The 17,271-nt window shown below is 38.1% G+C and overlaps 1 protein-coding gene across 2 annotated transcripts in view; it reads right to left on the reverse strand.

The window, feature by feature from the left end:
• Positions 1 to 17,271, reverse strand: part of lmbrd1 (LMBR1 domain containing 1) — a 75,693-nt gene that overhangs the window by 14,940 nt on the left and 43,482 nt on the right. For both annotated transcript variants that reach the window (XM_078932387.1, XM_011484562.4), the window contains 5 exons: positions 16,030 to 16,097; positions 14,468 to 14,556; positions 8,226 to 8,299; positions 2,025 to 2,150; positions 1,386 to 1,538 (listed from right to left, as the gene is read on the reverse strand). In XM_078932387.1, coding sequence (XP_078788513.1) covers positions 1,386 to 1,538; positions 2,025 to 2,150; positions 8,226 to 8,299; positions 14,468 to 14,556; positions 16,030 to 16,097 — 510 coding nt within the window. The remainder of the gene's footprint in view (positions 1 to 1,385; positions 1,539 to 2,024; positions 2,151 to 8,225; positions 8,300 to 14,467; positions 14,557 to 16,029; positions 16,098 to 17,271) is intronic.

Genomic DNA, 17,271 nt, shown 5'->3' on the forward strand with positions numbered 1-17,271 from the left:
CACTACTGGGGTTAATTTGAAAAGAACAGCATGTGCTTGAGAGACAGTGGTTTTCTCTAAAAACACGATTATTTCACTTATCACTCTGCACCAGTGTCTTCGCATACACCGAATACATCTTCCAACTCATTACTGTTAAAAATCGAGTCTGGGGACTGTCATTAGCAACAAGCGCTTTGGCTAAAGACAAATTGTTGCAGACATCAGTTTAAAATGTTTGCACAAACCTACAGGGCAGGGAGAAACTCGGAAATGAAAAGCAGTGGGACTCTAACATGTGAAGTATACTATTACAGATTTGCCCTTTTTCTAACAGAAATGTGATTAAAAACAGTGGGAGCTCTTTAACTGTACATTGGCATGGATAAATCAAACATATAGTGAATAAATACGAAGCACACATTGGTTAGAACAGAAAGCTTTCACAGTAGCAACATTAAAACCTTTTTTTTTATTTTTAATCCGAGGAAAATAATATCAAGACTTCACTTGTGAGGCTGAACTATCGATTGCATAACCACTAAAAGTAAAATCAAAGACAGGTTTGTGGTTGCTTTGCTCAATCCCCTGGGAACCATTAGTTCCTGCATGAGAAATGAGAGACTCCCAGAGAGACTTCAGAATAAATTAAGTGAAGAGACTACTCATGGGAATCCTGTAAATATCTGATTGAGTAAAGTAGAACTGAAAGCAAATCTGGAGCAGTACAAACACGAACTTGAGCATAAAGAATCAACTCAGCAGGAAGTAGATGAAAACAGTAAAGAAAAAAAGGAAACAAAAATGTAAACAGCTGCAACTGCCCTTACAGGTGGATACAAGCTGTCTGAGGGTAAAAAATGGGCAAACCTGTACAGGGCATGAAGGTGGCCCGCACGAAATATCATGGACTTAGACACGTCGGCGAGACCATAGAGACTAAAAAGTCGTGCGTTTTTTCTAAGGGCATAACGGCACCGTGCGACAGCATCACCTGTTCTTCATAAGTGCATGTAACTTGCATTAGCCATTAGCTTAGAATATTTTACGATACACTTACTGCACAAACGACATTAGGTGGCTGTACCAGGCTTTGAAACTGCAAGACACACCTGTGCTTCCTTTAAATATGCGTCTATTCCTGTGTACGACTGTCCACAGGCCCAAACAACCCAAAAACCGAAAGCATCTGTTCAGGTCTACCCCTCTATGGGTCCATTTGACTACAGCTTAAGTATACTGGTTCTAAGTTTACTAAGACCCCGATCTGTGGACTAACCAGCCAAGCATCATAAACCAAAGGACACTGGCTTTGACAAGTGTTGCTATAAACAATAGGTATAACTTTCTAATGTATAATAGCCACAATGCACATGAATGGCAACATACACATAGTAGATGCTCACCTTGAAGGGTCTAAGAGCACTTCCTACTTTGGTGCAGCAGTTCCTCTCTGCAATTTCCAGGTGTCTCCCCCTGCGCTGGAGAACCTGGAGTTTACTCTCCAGCTCCTGTAAGTTGTGTCTGTCCCTGGAGGACAGGGGGCGTCCATCCTGACACTGACACAAAGACAAACAAAAATCAGGTACTTTGGTAAACAAATGTCTTTCTTTCAAACCCATGTTGCTCTAGGCTTTATATGACATTAAAGTAAAATGAACAATAAAGTAAAAAGGTAACTGACCCTCCAAGTAATTGATGAAAAATAACCATGTAAAAGAAAACTTGACATTTAAATTAACATTTGGGATAATACATGGTTGTAAACGAATAACAAAAAGAAACCTATTCTGGTCTAAATAGAAAGATATGTGTATCTGAGAGTATGCTAAAAGCACTAAAATAAGAAAAAAATCTAATAAAAACCAGGGAGTCCTGGTGATAATAAACTTAAAAAGACTAACAGCAAAGCAGTCCAAGGAATGTTTCAGTATAAAGATTTATTATGAATTTTTGAACCTTTTCCTTTGCTTAGTTAAGCCACTTACTAATACTAAGTTAAATGTTTTTGTACTGTATATGCTTCATGCCATTTAGCGACTCACCTTGGATTTCAGCCTTTCTATCTGATGCTCGACATCATCAATGTCCTCTGTGTTTTCCAGGCGTTCATACATCACACTCCTTGTGCCTTTTATCAGATTCAAAGGCATGACAGACATGCCATATGCCTGAAAGACAGCACAAAGCTACCAATATAATCACACATTATGTAGGAGCAGGACTGCACATATGGCACGTGTATCCACCCACACGTTCACACTGTTGCCTGACTGCAAGCCCATCACAGGAGAGAACCCGACAACAGTACAATGAGGGCAAGCAAACACAGGCCCACACACTAAACATAAAGTTTTTGGGCCTCCCAGGCTGTGTCCTTTTTGTTGGTGGAAAATATTAAAATGGTGGAATCTATAATTGTGCTGAGGTTTATTAAAGAATTTTCTGCAACCATTTTGTGTGGATATCACTGCATTTTATCACCCAGATGCATTTACAGCTTAACAGTGCCCCCATGTGACAGCTATCTCCTTCCAAAATTTCTGGCACAATCTGGATTAGATGCATCAGTCTTTTTTATTTTTTTTACTATACATATGCTAAATGAATACATTTTTGCTCCTGGTGGTAAAAATGGATAAATAATAACATACACATTTATTCAAACAAACTGGGGCACCATAAGGGAGCTACAACAAAACAATGCAGCAAAATTCAAACATGCATAAGATTACTCTGTTGTGCCATTCTTTCTGTCTGTCCGATTGTTAGTCATGTGTACAAATTAAAACAAAGAGATCGCTTATGCAAAGACACTTTCAGTCCACTCAAAACCTGCAGGACACATCCTTTCATGTTTTATGAGAAGAAACATCAGATCCCGTATTTTTTCTAAAACGACTTTTACTCATTTCTCAGTGTTCGGTAGCATTAACAGGGCAGCATGGGATTCTAAGTGAGGCTACACTATTATTAGTCTCAGCTGTGGATCTCTGCTATGGGCGAATGTCGCCTCCTGCAATGAATCATAGAGCTCTTAAGGCCAGAGCATGTCCCGAATATCAAATACACTCATAAAAGGAAAACCTGTCCCAGATCCCAGGAGAAACACTTTGCTTCCCCTCAAAAGAACAACTACATATGGAAAATTTCAAATGGGGAAAAATGCCCTATGTTGTATTTTGCATTTTTTTTTTGACACATAGTAATGTATGCTCATTTTATTTATTTTTTTTTTTAACCAAACACGGTCAATAAAAATCAGAAATATCTTATCAGAGCAGATGGGAATGTGTGTGTGGCTCTACGTGAGTTGCTGGTTGAGGGGAGAGTCAATGGATAAAATTATGCAGAGAGGGTGGAAAGTGGGAGATTTACTTTGACATAGGTCTCGGGCGGAAGCCTCATCTTTGTTGCTCTATCCACTTGTGATGATGAAAGTAGGAGGAAGAGAAACCCTCCTGCACAAGTTCAATCAATCAACTTTAAGATAATGAAGTAAAAGTGGTTGCTCCAAGTGTATGAAGCCATGAAAACACATGTCCTGACATATATGTAAAATATACGCACATTATTAAAAGCAACATCCAAAAAAAAAAAACAAATCAAGAAGACCACATGATCTAAATTAAAGCTAAATGTACTGTAACTACATGGCATTCAATGAATAAATTCATCTGGACTTCATTTTTACCAAAGTATTGCAACACTGTAAATTATACGACCCCCTTTTTAGTAATCTTTATTTAAATAGTTTTATCATCTGGAAATTTTAGCTTGCCGAACAGTAGTCCGGAAGGAAGAAATACTCTTACGATTTTATTACATTTTGAGTATTACCAGACAGCGTCTGCATGCCCATAATGAAGGAAATAAACCCATTTTGTGTAGGAAGACAGTTCTTCCTACAGAGCTGAGTCTGAACTTGTATTTAATTAAAAAATAAACACTTTTTCCATAATTAGAAAGCGCAAAGGGTGGAGGAACCGGGTAAGACACACTTTTTAATTTTTTTTAAAAACAGGCTTACTTAACTAACTTTTAGCTTTTCCTGTATCACTACAAAATAAGGCTTTCCCAGTACTTATTAGCTAAAACACAAAGAGAAAGCCATCCAGTGGAATGGATAACGGACACAGTATAATAGCTCAGTGCTTGTAAACTGAGAAAAAGTGTCATGAGCTTTCCAACTTGCTGAGGCAAAGAACTCTTGAGACAGTTACATCTCTGATAAGAGCTCAAGAAGTGAAAAAGCTTAGTAGCAGAGTAAGCATGCATTCATTTAATTGACTTCAGCTACCAAAAGGCAAACAATCTTTGGATGTGTAAACCAGAGCAATTCAGCCTTATGTTCAACAAAATAAAAAAGTTTTTCTTCTTGCAGATGAATAAAACAGGAAACAAAAAGTTAGTTACATATCCCAAGATTTGGGGTTTTATCTAAATAAGTACACAAGCCGTTTTTTGGAGGTATGTTCTAAGAAAAAGCCAACCCTAGGCATTGACTTGTGAAACATAGGAGTTCACTGATGACTGTCTATAAAGATTCAGTGGATTCATCAGTGGATTTCCCCAGGAGATGGGAGTACAAGCAGCCCTGGCACATGGGAGGCCCGCTGTGACAGAACATGTGCACTGCTCCAAGTCATCAGCCTGTGAGCCAGCATGTGCAGCCACAGGGATGTCAGACACCTCTGTCTGTTTTTATACAATTTACTGTGGCCTTGTCTGTCCTATCTGATTAATATTTGACACCTCGTTAGGACAGGGAAAAGTGTTTTGGTTATAAATCAACTGACAAAAGTTTCAGAAAATCACTGTGGGATGAACGTCCATGTGGGTCCTAGGACCCGTCAACTGAAAATGCTTCCTCAGTTCTGCTTCATTTGTCATGAACAGAAGAGGGGGGGGGGGGGGGGGGGTACTTAAAGTTCAGAAAAACAACACAGCCCTTCTGGAGAGTTAGTCTGTCAAGCTCCCGACAGGGAATGGTCAGCATTGGAAATAGAATAGGTCCCACCAACCAGTCCCGGTGTGAAAAAGCTCCTACCACTTATTTTTACCACTTATAACAAATGATCCAACCCTTGAGCTTAGATGAGAATTTACTCCCAATGGGTTTGTTGTAGGCCTGGGTGAAAAATAAATTGAATGAATTAATTTGAATTATTTGTTACGGGCCATTTCAAAGATAACTACATCGGGTTTTTGTGTAATGGCGCATTTTTGGGTCCCTAGAGCTTCCGTAGCGCTACTTTCACACGGCGGTAAGGCAAGGGATAAACTACAACATCATAGCACACACGACACAGCAAGCGACAGCATGGCTACCGGTGAGAGTGGGGAGTTTGTTCCCACGAAAGGAATAAACTCATCTGTTGTTTGGAACTGGTATCGGTTTACTGCCACAGACGTGGAGGAAGAGACCCCCCCCCCCCCCCCCAACGCTGCAACATTTGCCTAAAGCCCATCGCAGTCAAAGGCTCTCACTCGCGTGGCACGCGCTCAGTCCTCTTACACACGCAGCGCCCCGGCACACATACACCTCCTCATTCTACAACACCTATACAGTTAGTTCATTAGTTAGATAGTTAGTTGGTACTGTTATTTTTTTAATAAAGAATACTGCTTGTAAATATTACTTGTCCGCCGGGGGCCGTGGGAGGGGGGGGTTGACTGCGACTCCTACTGCTTCATCATCTTCATCATCGAGAAGACGGGGTTTATTATTTAATTAAAACCTTAGACCCCAGATGTGAGCTGTATTGTTAATCCTTTAGAAAATGGTGCTACTCTCAAGGTGATTGTTTGTCTCCTTTTAGTCTAGTCTACAAAGTGTGACTTAAAACACAGCTGAGACTAACCTTTTTATTTTGGACAAGTGAAAACAAGTGTAGAATAACAGAATAAGACAAAAACAAGACAAAAATTATATAAAACAAGAAAATTATATAAAACAAAATTATATAAATAAAACATAATCGGAAATTGAATAAAAAAAATAAAATCGGAGATTTTATTTTTAGGCCATATCGCCCAGCCCTAGTTTGTTGTATCACCTTCGTAGCCTTCTCCAGCATTTTGAAAAACAGCATTTCTATTCTCCTAGCTTTAAGCAGCAAAGAAAAGGGTATGCAACATTTCTATAAACCCTTGGCCAAAGGAAAGTGAGTTCCACAGCACACATCCTTTTACCCCAGATTCAGTAAAATTAAATAAAAGCTGCAAAACAAACTAAACATTTAGCAAACTTTGACAGGCAAGAATAAGAAGTGAACAAAATCCCACTTTAAATGAATTTAATATCCTGAAGGTAGACCGACATTCCAATCTATGGCAGGGCTCCAGACTAACTTTTTTTACTAGGAGCACAGTGGCCCCTAACTGAAAATTTTAGGGGCACAACCAGAAAATTTAGGGGCGCATACAGTAAATCAACATGCTAACCAAATCTACTAATTTCAACTGTATTACTAATAAATACTTTAATAATAGATGCAGAAATTAAAATGTGATGTTTCAAATTCAGTGTCACATTTTATTCTGCACTTTTGAAGATGCAGGTAAACTGACAAAAGCATCGCTGTCATGACAGTACAAATAAGTAAAGAAAACGGATGGAAATTTATCTTTGTGACACCAAATAGGTGCAGCCAGGATGCACAACAAGCGTGTTTGAGATCACCCAGGTGAACTCAACGCTGCGCAGATCACCTGGTGGGTGACATATAATTTGTTTTTGCTCCAACATCACCTGTCAATCATCACAAAAATATCGGGAGAAAGGGGTGGGAGCAAGGGGCAAACCTACCCGGACACAGCTGGAAACTGAACTGACTGAAAGCTGCCCTACAGACTACAAAACAATGCATTATGGGACATGTGTCCTGATGGTTTTTGTAGTGGAGTGATTAATTAAAATAATTTAAAATACCAATTCATTAAAAAAGGCTACATACATCAAAACATTAGAATAATCATAAAATATATAATAACACAGATCATACTAAGGGGGAGAAGAATATTAAAACTAAATTGAATTTTAAGGACAACTCCATCTTCCTGTCCTCCTTTAGTCTCGCTGCAGATTCGCCTTCATCTCACAGCCCCCCTACCCCCCACCCCCACCCCCGCCCAAACGATCCAGGCGAGCCGCCGGTTCATCTCAAACACGTCTATCGTTTGATTTTCCCCACGTATTTTCAGTGAGTCTAAAACGAATGTTGTTTTTGCTCGAGCGTGTTTAAAGTTCAAGCCCCGTTAGCTGTCACGCATGTAGGTGTGGGATATTTAATCTCCTCAGCTGACCCGACTCCCGCGGGACGGGAGCGGTGTGCTGCCGTAACCCGTTTGATGCGCCGCCGTAACCGTAACCAAAACCTAAACCTTCCTCCGGGACTGTGCGGCCCAGAGAAAAGTTCAGCACGGACTGCATACACTAGCCGCAGGTGGGAAGAACGAATCAATAGTTCGCTTATTCATAGCTCAGACGCACATATCAGGTTGTGATGATTCCTTCCCACAGATGTTTACGCGCGCTCGATTATCTCTAGGCCCCTCCCCCTCCACGCATTTAGCCACTCACAGTGGCTTTCCCTATTCTTCTCACACGCAGTGGCCGCCTCACAGACGGGCATCACGCGAGTGTGTGCTCGTGTTTAATGAATATGTGCGCGAGTGTGTGTGTCTGCCTGCGTGCGTGTGCGCTCGCGTCTCATTGATTATTTCATTGATCATTGACGTGCCCCTTCAACGTTTGATGTATAAAAAAATACAAAGGGTGGGGGAGGCAAATTTACTGGTCGCGTGTGCGACTGAATTTTACATCCAGTCGCACACTCTCAAATTTTGGTCGCAAAATGCGACCAAATGGTCGCAGTCTGGAGCCCTGTATGGCCATGTTGTTTGTTCTTAATTAAGAACTCAACATTTAATTGTTGGATAGGTTGTCAAATGGAAAAATGTAGGACCAACAGAAAGTGGACAGATTGAGGTTAGCTGTCATTTTTTATCTCTTTCAAAGATGTGACACCAGTGTAGTGTGTTGCAGCTTTTTACAGTAAGAACAATACTGTGTGGCCACTACTCTGAGACAGCAGCATCACCTCCAGGGAATTGTCACAGTGTAGTTATTTGGAGAATTGCTTTGAAAAATTAAGGAAGTCAATTCAAAATAATAAATCTACTGAATGCCCGAGGAATTATAAAAGAAAAATACAAATGATCACCTAAAAGTCTTAACTTACCGTGTAAGTTATTACTGCCAGCATCCCAATCAAGGTCAGAGAGCTGATGGAGAAAGCCAAAGCCGGTAGACCATCTGTAGGTAAAAATTATGAAGAATAAAAACATAATCAGAATATTCATGAACAATATTTGTCGTTGTTCAATTGCATGTTTTGTTGGTATAATGCAGTGCTTCTCAATTAATTCTTTGCCAGGCCCCCCCTAGGAAAAAGAAATGTTTTGCGCCCCCCCCCTACCCCCCCCCCCCACACACACACACACACACACACACCCCACACACACACACAGACACAATATACAGGTTAATATCTATAAAAATTGTGTAAGTATACCTAAAATTGTATCTTCTAACAATAACAAAAGAAAAAGCATTATAGATCCACTTTCAACAAATATTAACTTTATTTAGCCACAGAAACCCTGTTATAGTCTAAAACAGAAAAATAGCTTAAAGTGCCTGAAATAAAAAAAATAAAAAAAAATCTGTCAGTCCTTATTTAAACTAGAAACATTTTGAACAACTGAACCATTTGATGCTGAGAAAAATAATTCAATCAATTGAATCTAAATTGATCTGAAACAGTAACAGCACCAATATATTTTACGTTTTTAGTCTAAAGAAATCGGTAAAATACATTGAGCTGATTTTTTTTTTAGTGCGGCTGTTTTCCTGCATGTCTTTATGTCAAATACTGACACCAACTAAACGACAGGCAGACAAAGAATACATTGATGGAAAATAAAGACACGTCATCAAAATGTCTACAATAGTTCATAAAGAATGACATGATTAGCATGAGATGAGTAATCTAAAGGCGCACAATGATCCTGGTGTTGCGTAATCCAGGCAGCGCTTGCAGTGCTCCGCGTGCCCCGTTTCACCTCTTAGCCTAAACTCTCTACCCCTCCCTTATTGTTCTCACACATGCAGACGCGCGTGTGACAGGGGACGGGAACACACAGCTGCAGGGACGGGGATTCAAACGTTTCAGGCTGTTATAAACTCTGTGATAGAACAGATAATAGGAAAACAATAGTGGACCAGATCTTTTTCTAAGCACTGAGCCGCTGTCACCGCCGTCCCCCCGTTAAATTTGCGCCCCGTACAATTGCCCGTATTACCCGTGCCTAAAACTGCCACTACTGCGCACCCCCTTGGCATCGCATCGCGCCCCCCCACTATTTGAGAAGCACTGGAGTAATGTGATATGTAGTCTCTCAACGATTTACTCTGTAAAAGGTTTTGAAAAAACGCAAAAACCATGGCATGGCTGTCTTTCTGTGTAAATACATAGTGGCCTCCAGTACAAACATCAAATACAATTCCAAGAAAAAATTTGTGAACTCTTAGGTAATACTTGGATTTCTGCATAAATTGAAAAGAAAATATGTCTTAAAGTTTATCTAAATCATGACATTAGAAAAACATAAACTAGTTTCACACAGGCATTATGTTTTCCTCGGTTATTCTGACACAACATGTAATTTTCCTGTGGAAAAAGTAAGAAAACCTTTAGGGTAATAACTGGTTGACCTGAATTTGGCAGCAATAACCTTAACCAAATGATTCCTGTAGATGCAAATCAGACCTGCACAACAGTCATGAGGAGGTTTGGAGCATTCATTTTTACAAAACAGCTTCAGGAGTATTCTTGGGGTCTGGTGTGAATCACTCTCCTGAGGTCAAGTCAAAGGACTTTGACTGGGCGACTAGAAGATTTATTTTCTTTTGCTGAAGTCATTTTGTTGTTGACTTCCTTCTATGCTTTGGGCCATTGTCCTGTTGCATCACCCATCCTCTTGAGGTTTAGTTGGCGGTCAGGTGGTCTTAAGTTTCCCAGTAAAATGTCCAAATAAAGTTTGGAATTCATTTTTCCCATCAATGACAGCAATCCATTCAGGCTCTGAGGTAGCAAAGCAGCCCCAAACCATGATACCCCCTCCGCCATATTTCACAGTTGGGATGAAGTTGTGAAATTGGTGCATTTTTGTCTCCAGATATGTTGCGTGTTCTTTCCAAACAATTTTGATTTAATCTCTCCACAGAATAATCAGGTGCACTTTTCTAAATTTTAAACTAGCAGTGGTTTCATCTGCAGTGTCCTCCCATGAATTCAGTTATTATTTGATGTTTATTCTTATTGTATATTGGTCTTAAAAATTGTTGGACATGCCAGAGAGTTTGGTAAATCTTTGGCTGACTCTAGGACTGTTCTTCACCTCATTGAGAATTCTCAGCTGTGCCTTTTACAGTCATCTTAACAGAGCAACCAGGCCAAAAGAGAGGAGCAACGATGCTGAACTTCTATTCAGTATTACAAGATACTTTTGTAACTGGTACTTTTGGTCATTGGTCTTCTGAAAGCTCTTTGAACAAAGCAAAGTTCCAAAAACACTGTCACTTTCAAACTTTTTCTTTTTAATTCAAATTTCTAGCTTTAGTGCTATTTAACTAAAAACCTTTTCCTCTCTGGTTATACGTACCCATTATTAAATATTTCATAAAATTAGAAATAATGTTAATACATATGACAAAAACAGATAAAATAGTTTGTATCCCACAGGAAAGTATTTAAAGTTCATCTGTTTCCACAAATTGTCTATTGGTGGACATTCAAATTTAAAAAAGGAGTTGTCCTTAGCTTTTAATGTTCATTTAGGAAATCACAATTTCTGACGACTTTTTTTTTTCTTACATGATCATTGACTAAATTCAGAACTTGACTTAAAAAAGGATGAGGGAAAAAAATTGAATAAGACTGGTTTGGCTGAGATCTTTGACATCATTGTTCTTATCCACATTGAGGTCATTAACTATTTTCAACAGTTAATGACCTTTCAGTGTTTGGATGATATGTACCACCTTTGAGGCAGACAGAGGGCCACCCATCAGGCAAGGGCAGCAGTGGGTGTCACACCAGCTGTCAGGGATACAGACAGAAGACAGGGACTGATGAGGAGAATTATTGTCTCTTTCACCTGTTGAGATCCTTCCTGTCACCGAGTTCCAGTTCGAATAAAGAAATAAATAAGAACTACAAATGTGTCTATAGATTTTCTGAAATTTCTTTCAGAAGCAACTTCACAAAACCCCAGGCCCAGATATCAGCTTAACCAAATGCAAATGCCTTCATGTCTTTCTCATCGACTGTGAAATGCTTTTGAAATATTGAATCAGAATTTGGGGTATATGGATTTTGTGCTGTTTGTATCATTAATTGCTTTTGTGTCTTCATTACCTTTTTGTTTTTAAAAATGTTCTATGGATTGAGCATAGAAAATAGTGTCTATTTTCTAGTAGGGTCTTTGTTTCTCTACATTAACAATTAAAACACTAACAGAATTAAGCATGTTTTATTAGACTATCCACATCGCTTTTTCACTCTTTTATGGGCTTATAAGCCTTATCATACTTAATCAGTGAGGGAGCAGAGTAAACAAAAGGTAGGGAAAAACAAGCAAAACAAATCATAAAATTCTAGGAAAAAGATGATTCTCGATTTTAAGACACATTTTGATGAAGACAAGCATAACTTGGTATTAATGTAAAGTTCCAACACTGTCAAGATAATCCATCTAAGTGTTTTGTTACATAATTTTCTGACCTAAGAAAACCATTACATTTCAGCTTCAGTACCAGGTTTGAGGGGAGCAACCCATTTTGGTGTGTCCAAACTATTGGCTGGTCTTCTTATGAAATATCACTCTAAAGTTTGAATTACGTAAGCCTTTTAGGATGATGGGTCAGTTGTATGGCAGTGCAGTGGAGAATTAAGAAGGTTGCTTATTCTAATCCCAGGTCTGTCTTTTCCTTTTGCATGTTCTCTCTGTGTATACATGGGTTTTCACACTCCATCAATTGTTCTAAACTATGTTTTATAGATTAACAGACAACATGTAGTGGAGTGGACTTCCAGGCGATTGCTGGAAAAGAGTTCAGTGGCCTTGGTGACCCCACTCAGAGTGACAGCATGAAGGTGATGGGAGAGAAATGGTACTATGAATGTTGGAAATAATATAATTTTGGCACAGCAACAGACTGGGGACCTGTCCAGGATGTTCCCCCACCTTCGACCAACACTAACTGGTGATAGGCCCAAGCAACCCAATGGTCCAAAAAGGGATGGGAGAGTGTTTAGATTTTGGCCTTTGTTAGGGAATTCAAAAGTTAGAAGAAGATGTTGTATTGAATGAGTGGCCACCAATTAGTAGACATCGGCATACCACATGGGTAAACAACAAAAGTGAGTCAGGGTACTGATCTTAAGTACATAAAAGTAACTCTGCTGTTGTGGCCTTTTAAAACAGCTGTCATGAGGCAAACAGTTTGATGATTAACTGTTTTTTTTTCATAATTAACCTCCCATCCAGGAAAGTATGTAAAAAAGAATTAGAAAACGGCATGATGATTTTATTTCCCAGCAGCTGAGTCAATTCCCCCGTGCAAAAAGGAGAGGGGTTGGGAAAAGCATGTTCTTTAAATAGTAAGACAACAATAACAGCCGTTGTTCCATTTAACAAGTTAAAAAGCTCAGGGGAGGATGTCTCTACAGAGATTTCACCTTTCTAGCATATTTTTAATGGAATGATAATTCCTTTCAATGCATTTCACCAGGCTACTGCACTCAAGATGTAAAGGCACAGCTTTTGAATGCAATTATTGACCAAGATATTGGAGGAAAAGTCCATGCATATACTCAATTATTTCAACAGATAATTCATGACAAGTTAGTGTAAGTTTCTGAACTGGAAACAGCTCATTTCAGTACATTTTGTGACTTGAGTAAAAAGATCAGTAATCATGTCCCAGACATAATACTCTACTGTAATAGGAATAATCAAATGAAGGATAATGAAGTTTAAAAATGCATGGTCTAATAGCTGATAAGTTGCCTAATACCAAGAATAAATGTGCAAAGTAGTGCCTGAAATAAATGAGAATGGTTAAGCCACTAAAGTCTATTCTTTTCTGATCACGGATACTCCAAAAGACATTACTCCACTTAAACCATTACCACTTGTCATATAAGACATTCATAACCTATATTTCTATTACATCAGTCATGTTTTGTACCAAACAAAGATACACAAAAGCAAAAAAAACTAAAGCAACAATCTCCTTTTGAAAAGTGGTTGTTAGGGGAACCAGTTCAGTTTGTGCATAGTTAAACAAAATACCAGACAAAAACTTCATTAAAGAAAGAACTTTGTTTGTTCATTCTGCAGTGAAATGCATGTAATGTTTAAAAAATTACATGCATTAATATATTAAAATACATTAAAATAATTAAAAAAAATTTATCTGAGTAGTTGTTGTCATAGTTGCTTACGACGTGGACATTGTAGTGCATTGATATGGAGTATAAATACGACACCATCTAAATGAAGACAACTATAATATTGCATTTATGCCCAAAGAAATCAAAAATAAAAGGTGACATAAAAAGATGCCTGCATCTTTTTGTTATTTTTTTTATAACAGAAGCATTGGAAAAGTTCAAACTTTATTAGAGTACAGTCAGAGTTGACAAGAATTCGACCCTAGTGAAATGATGAACGGGGCAGCACGGTGGCGCAGAGGTTAGCACTCTTGACTCACAACAAAAGGGTCCCTGGTTCAAGTCTTGGCTGGTGGACCTATAACAGAATCATCCCCACCACCAGAATCAAGACCTTTCTATGTGGAGTTTGCCTGTTCTCCCCAGCTTCCTCCCACCATCCAAAAACATGCTTCATAGGTTAATTGGTTACTCTAAATTGTCGCTACTTGACTACATGAGATTTAAAAAAAAGCTTAATTGTTTCTGGCCATTAAAGTGTACTTCCTTCGGGATGGTACAAAACGGGTTTAGAAGATGAAGGATGTAGAATTGTAAGTGTTTTTCATGGTAAAGTAGTAGGGAGGAATATAGCTAAAAAATAGGTAAAAAGATGTTTCCTGCGTCAGATTGAGGACCTGTCTGGGACAGGCTCCAGCAGGCCCGTGACCCCGAAAGGGAGAAAACGAGTTTAGATGATGGATGGATGGATTTTTTCAATATTTATTTAGAGATGTGATTAGTAAATTTTTCTAATTTAATTAAATATATTTTAAAAATAAACTGAGTAAAAACAATTTCATCAAAAACTTTTAAAAACATGTTTTTGAAAATACTTTTTTTATTGTAATTAAGAACACTTGAAGTAATTGATTAATTCAAACTGAAACAGAAAGAAAAAAACACACAAAGGGGCTACTTACGACTACTGCCAAGCTCCTCAACAAGGTACTGCACTTTCTCCCACTGAGTTGAGTTCTGACTAGGTGGAGCCTCAAGTGGAACAAATGCTCTGAAACAACAAAATCATTTTGACAGGATGTCAGCCAAATGTATTTAGTTAGAATTATTTCTCTTTTTTGTGTCCTGAATGTGATTGTTGGAAAGATTAAAGGAAAAGGTAGTAAGTCTCTGCACTTAGTCCTTCTACCGGTACATTCAATACATGAAAAAAATATTTACATTCGCTTTAAACAGGAAATGCGTGATTCATGATACATTTACTTGTACTGAAATGAAGGGTTTTAGAACAAGATACAGTAAACCTTTTTTTGTAATTGTATTAGCTTACACAGCCAAACTTTAATGAACAAATTCCTGTGAATAATAGGTTTTTACAATTTAATGACATCCTATATCCCTAAAACACTGCTTAATCAACACTTGGAACACTTCTTTACAGAATAAGGCAGGAAAAAATGGGAAAAGTATCATCTTCCAGCCTTAATTGCAGTTCTCTTCAATTTTCTGATCACCAGTGTTTGTGTTTACTCTAAATTTACAAGAATACTTCAGCTCCCTTAAATGTGAGCTTCTTAGCATACAGTTAATAGTGTCTCTGCACATTTGACAAGTCAAAATTTGAAAAATAAAATTGTGTTAACTCTACACTCAGATGTGTTGTGGTACCTAAACTTTTGCAATTAGACTCGTTTTTAAACTTGTTTTTTGACACACAAAAAACCTTGAAAAAAAACGAAATATTAAAACCTTACTTTATAAACAATCTCTTACTTAACTATCCATCTTACAGCAGAATGATATTTGAATTAAACAGTAAAATAACAAGAATTTTTAGACTTGTTGCTGCAAGCATGCATCACTTGACAGTCATCAAATAAATCAGTTATGCCTTCTGTTATCAAAGACGCAGTGCAGAATAAAAGCTATAAGTGTTGTAAGTGAAAGTACCAATGCAAGAGTGAAACAAAGACTTGAGTACGTGAGATTTAAAAAAAAGCTAAATTGTATACAGCCATAAAAGTGTACTTCCTTTAGGATGTACAAATGTGTACCGGTAACCATGTATCCCTTATTTTCCCAAAGCAGACGAGTTTTTTTCACAGCAAACCATTTGACGGTTGAAGGAGCGCATTCAATCCCATTGTTTGGACTTTTAGTAAGTTGCTTTCACAGCTGGAAAAAATCTATTATAGGCTATTGTACTAAACCAAAGTAAAACTTACAGATAAATGTGTATGTGCATCACTACATACTGTATTTCTTGATTCAGTATACAGTGTCACCTCTAAATGTGTTTTGGTTAAGGAAAACATTCTGAATTACACCCCGACAACAGAAAAACCCTATTTTTAGACGGAGGTCCGTCGCTTTTCCTCCCCCGTGGTTTATCGTGACCAGACAAAACGGCCCTGTAGCTGTATGAAGGCATTCTCCTTTCATTAACTCCACACAATGCTGTATCCAAACCCCTATTACCTGTCGTGTACTGAAGCAGAAGAAGCAATCCATGTCTCCAACTTACCCAATTAAAAGGAGCACCACGCAGACAATGGCAAATCCAACTGTGTACTTCAGAGCGTTTTTCACTTGCTAGAATAAAAGCAGAACATTTAAATGATCAATCATTGCCACAAAGTGAAATATTATTCATTGTGAGGTCATACTTTATTTTGATAAGATCTACAGTGAGTGTCAGTGAGTGCTAGGCAGCGTAGATCCATTTGGAATTAGCAGATACGACAAGTCATTTCCAGCAATATTCAAGTTTCTTCAAACGTAAGAGCACAGAGGATCCGTCTGTCAGAGAAAGTGCAGCAGATAGCTCCAAACTGACACGCGGAAAAAAGAAAAGGCCCAATTTCTTGAGTGACATTTTAAATATATAGTTTACAGAGTGGTATCATCACCCACACGAGCAACTTTTGAAGGAGAATTTTAAATGTAATGCCTGTAATTTGTTCAAAGCTATCAATACGTTTTGACCCAGTGAAAACAAATAACAGATAAACAGATATTGTGTTCATTCAGAAGAGATTATTTCTTTTAGCATTTAGAAACATTGTGAAAGACTTTTTTTTTCTTTTTTTAGTAAGCAGATATTTAATAAGTACAATTTATTCTTTTAGCGCCTCTGAACAATAAAACCATGTTGTTATGTCTTCCAAGTATCTGTACCCATCTGTATGCACGACCATAATTGCAGCTGAATGTGTTTGTGTTATGAATTATGAATCTGACAATGTCTTTCTTAGAAACAAGAACATAGAACTGTAAACAATATGCAGGTCTTCACTGCTGGGATGCAAGAATCATAGAAACAAGCATCACAATGACAGTTCAATTTAGTTTATAATGTTTCGTATCCAAAAGATGTGAGGAGGTCATCTCATAGATAAAACCTATTATGAATTTAAGAGATTAGTACAGATACAGATAAGACAAAAATGTCTGGACAGATTTCTGTTCAAATAGAAAAGAAAATTACTTCAACACTTACAGACCTGATAACAATTGGAATTATGATGACTTATGATGAATGCTAACCCTTACACAGACAGTTAGTCCCAAATGAAAACAATTCGCCTAAACAAACTTGTACAGGGTATCCAGGTGGCTTGCACAAAATATTAAGATCGTAGACCGCTTGGTGAGCCCCCATAGAGCAAAAATGTTCATTAACATGTTTTTTTATTTTTTTATTTTAACGTTTTTAACGTCCTGTCCAACAGCTGAGCAAACAGATGAGAGCTGAAGGCCTCTGGTG

The sequence above is a fragment of the Oryzias latipes genome, chromosome 15 (genome assembly GCF_053564925.1).
Source record: "Oryzias latipes strain Hd-rR chromosome 15, Olatipes_Hd-rR_3.1".
NCBI classification, from domain to species: Eukaryota; Metazoa; Chordata; class Actinopteri; order Beloniformes; family Adrianichthyidae; genus Oryzias; species Oryzias latipes.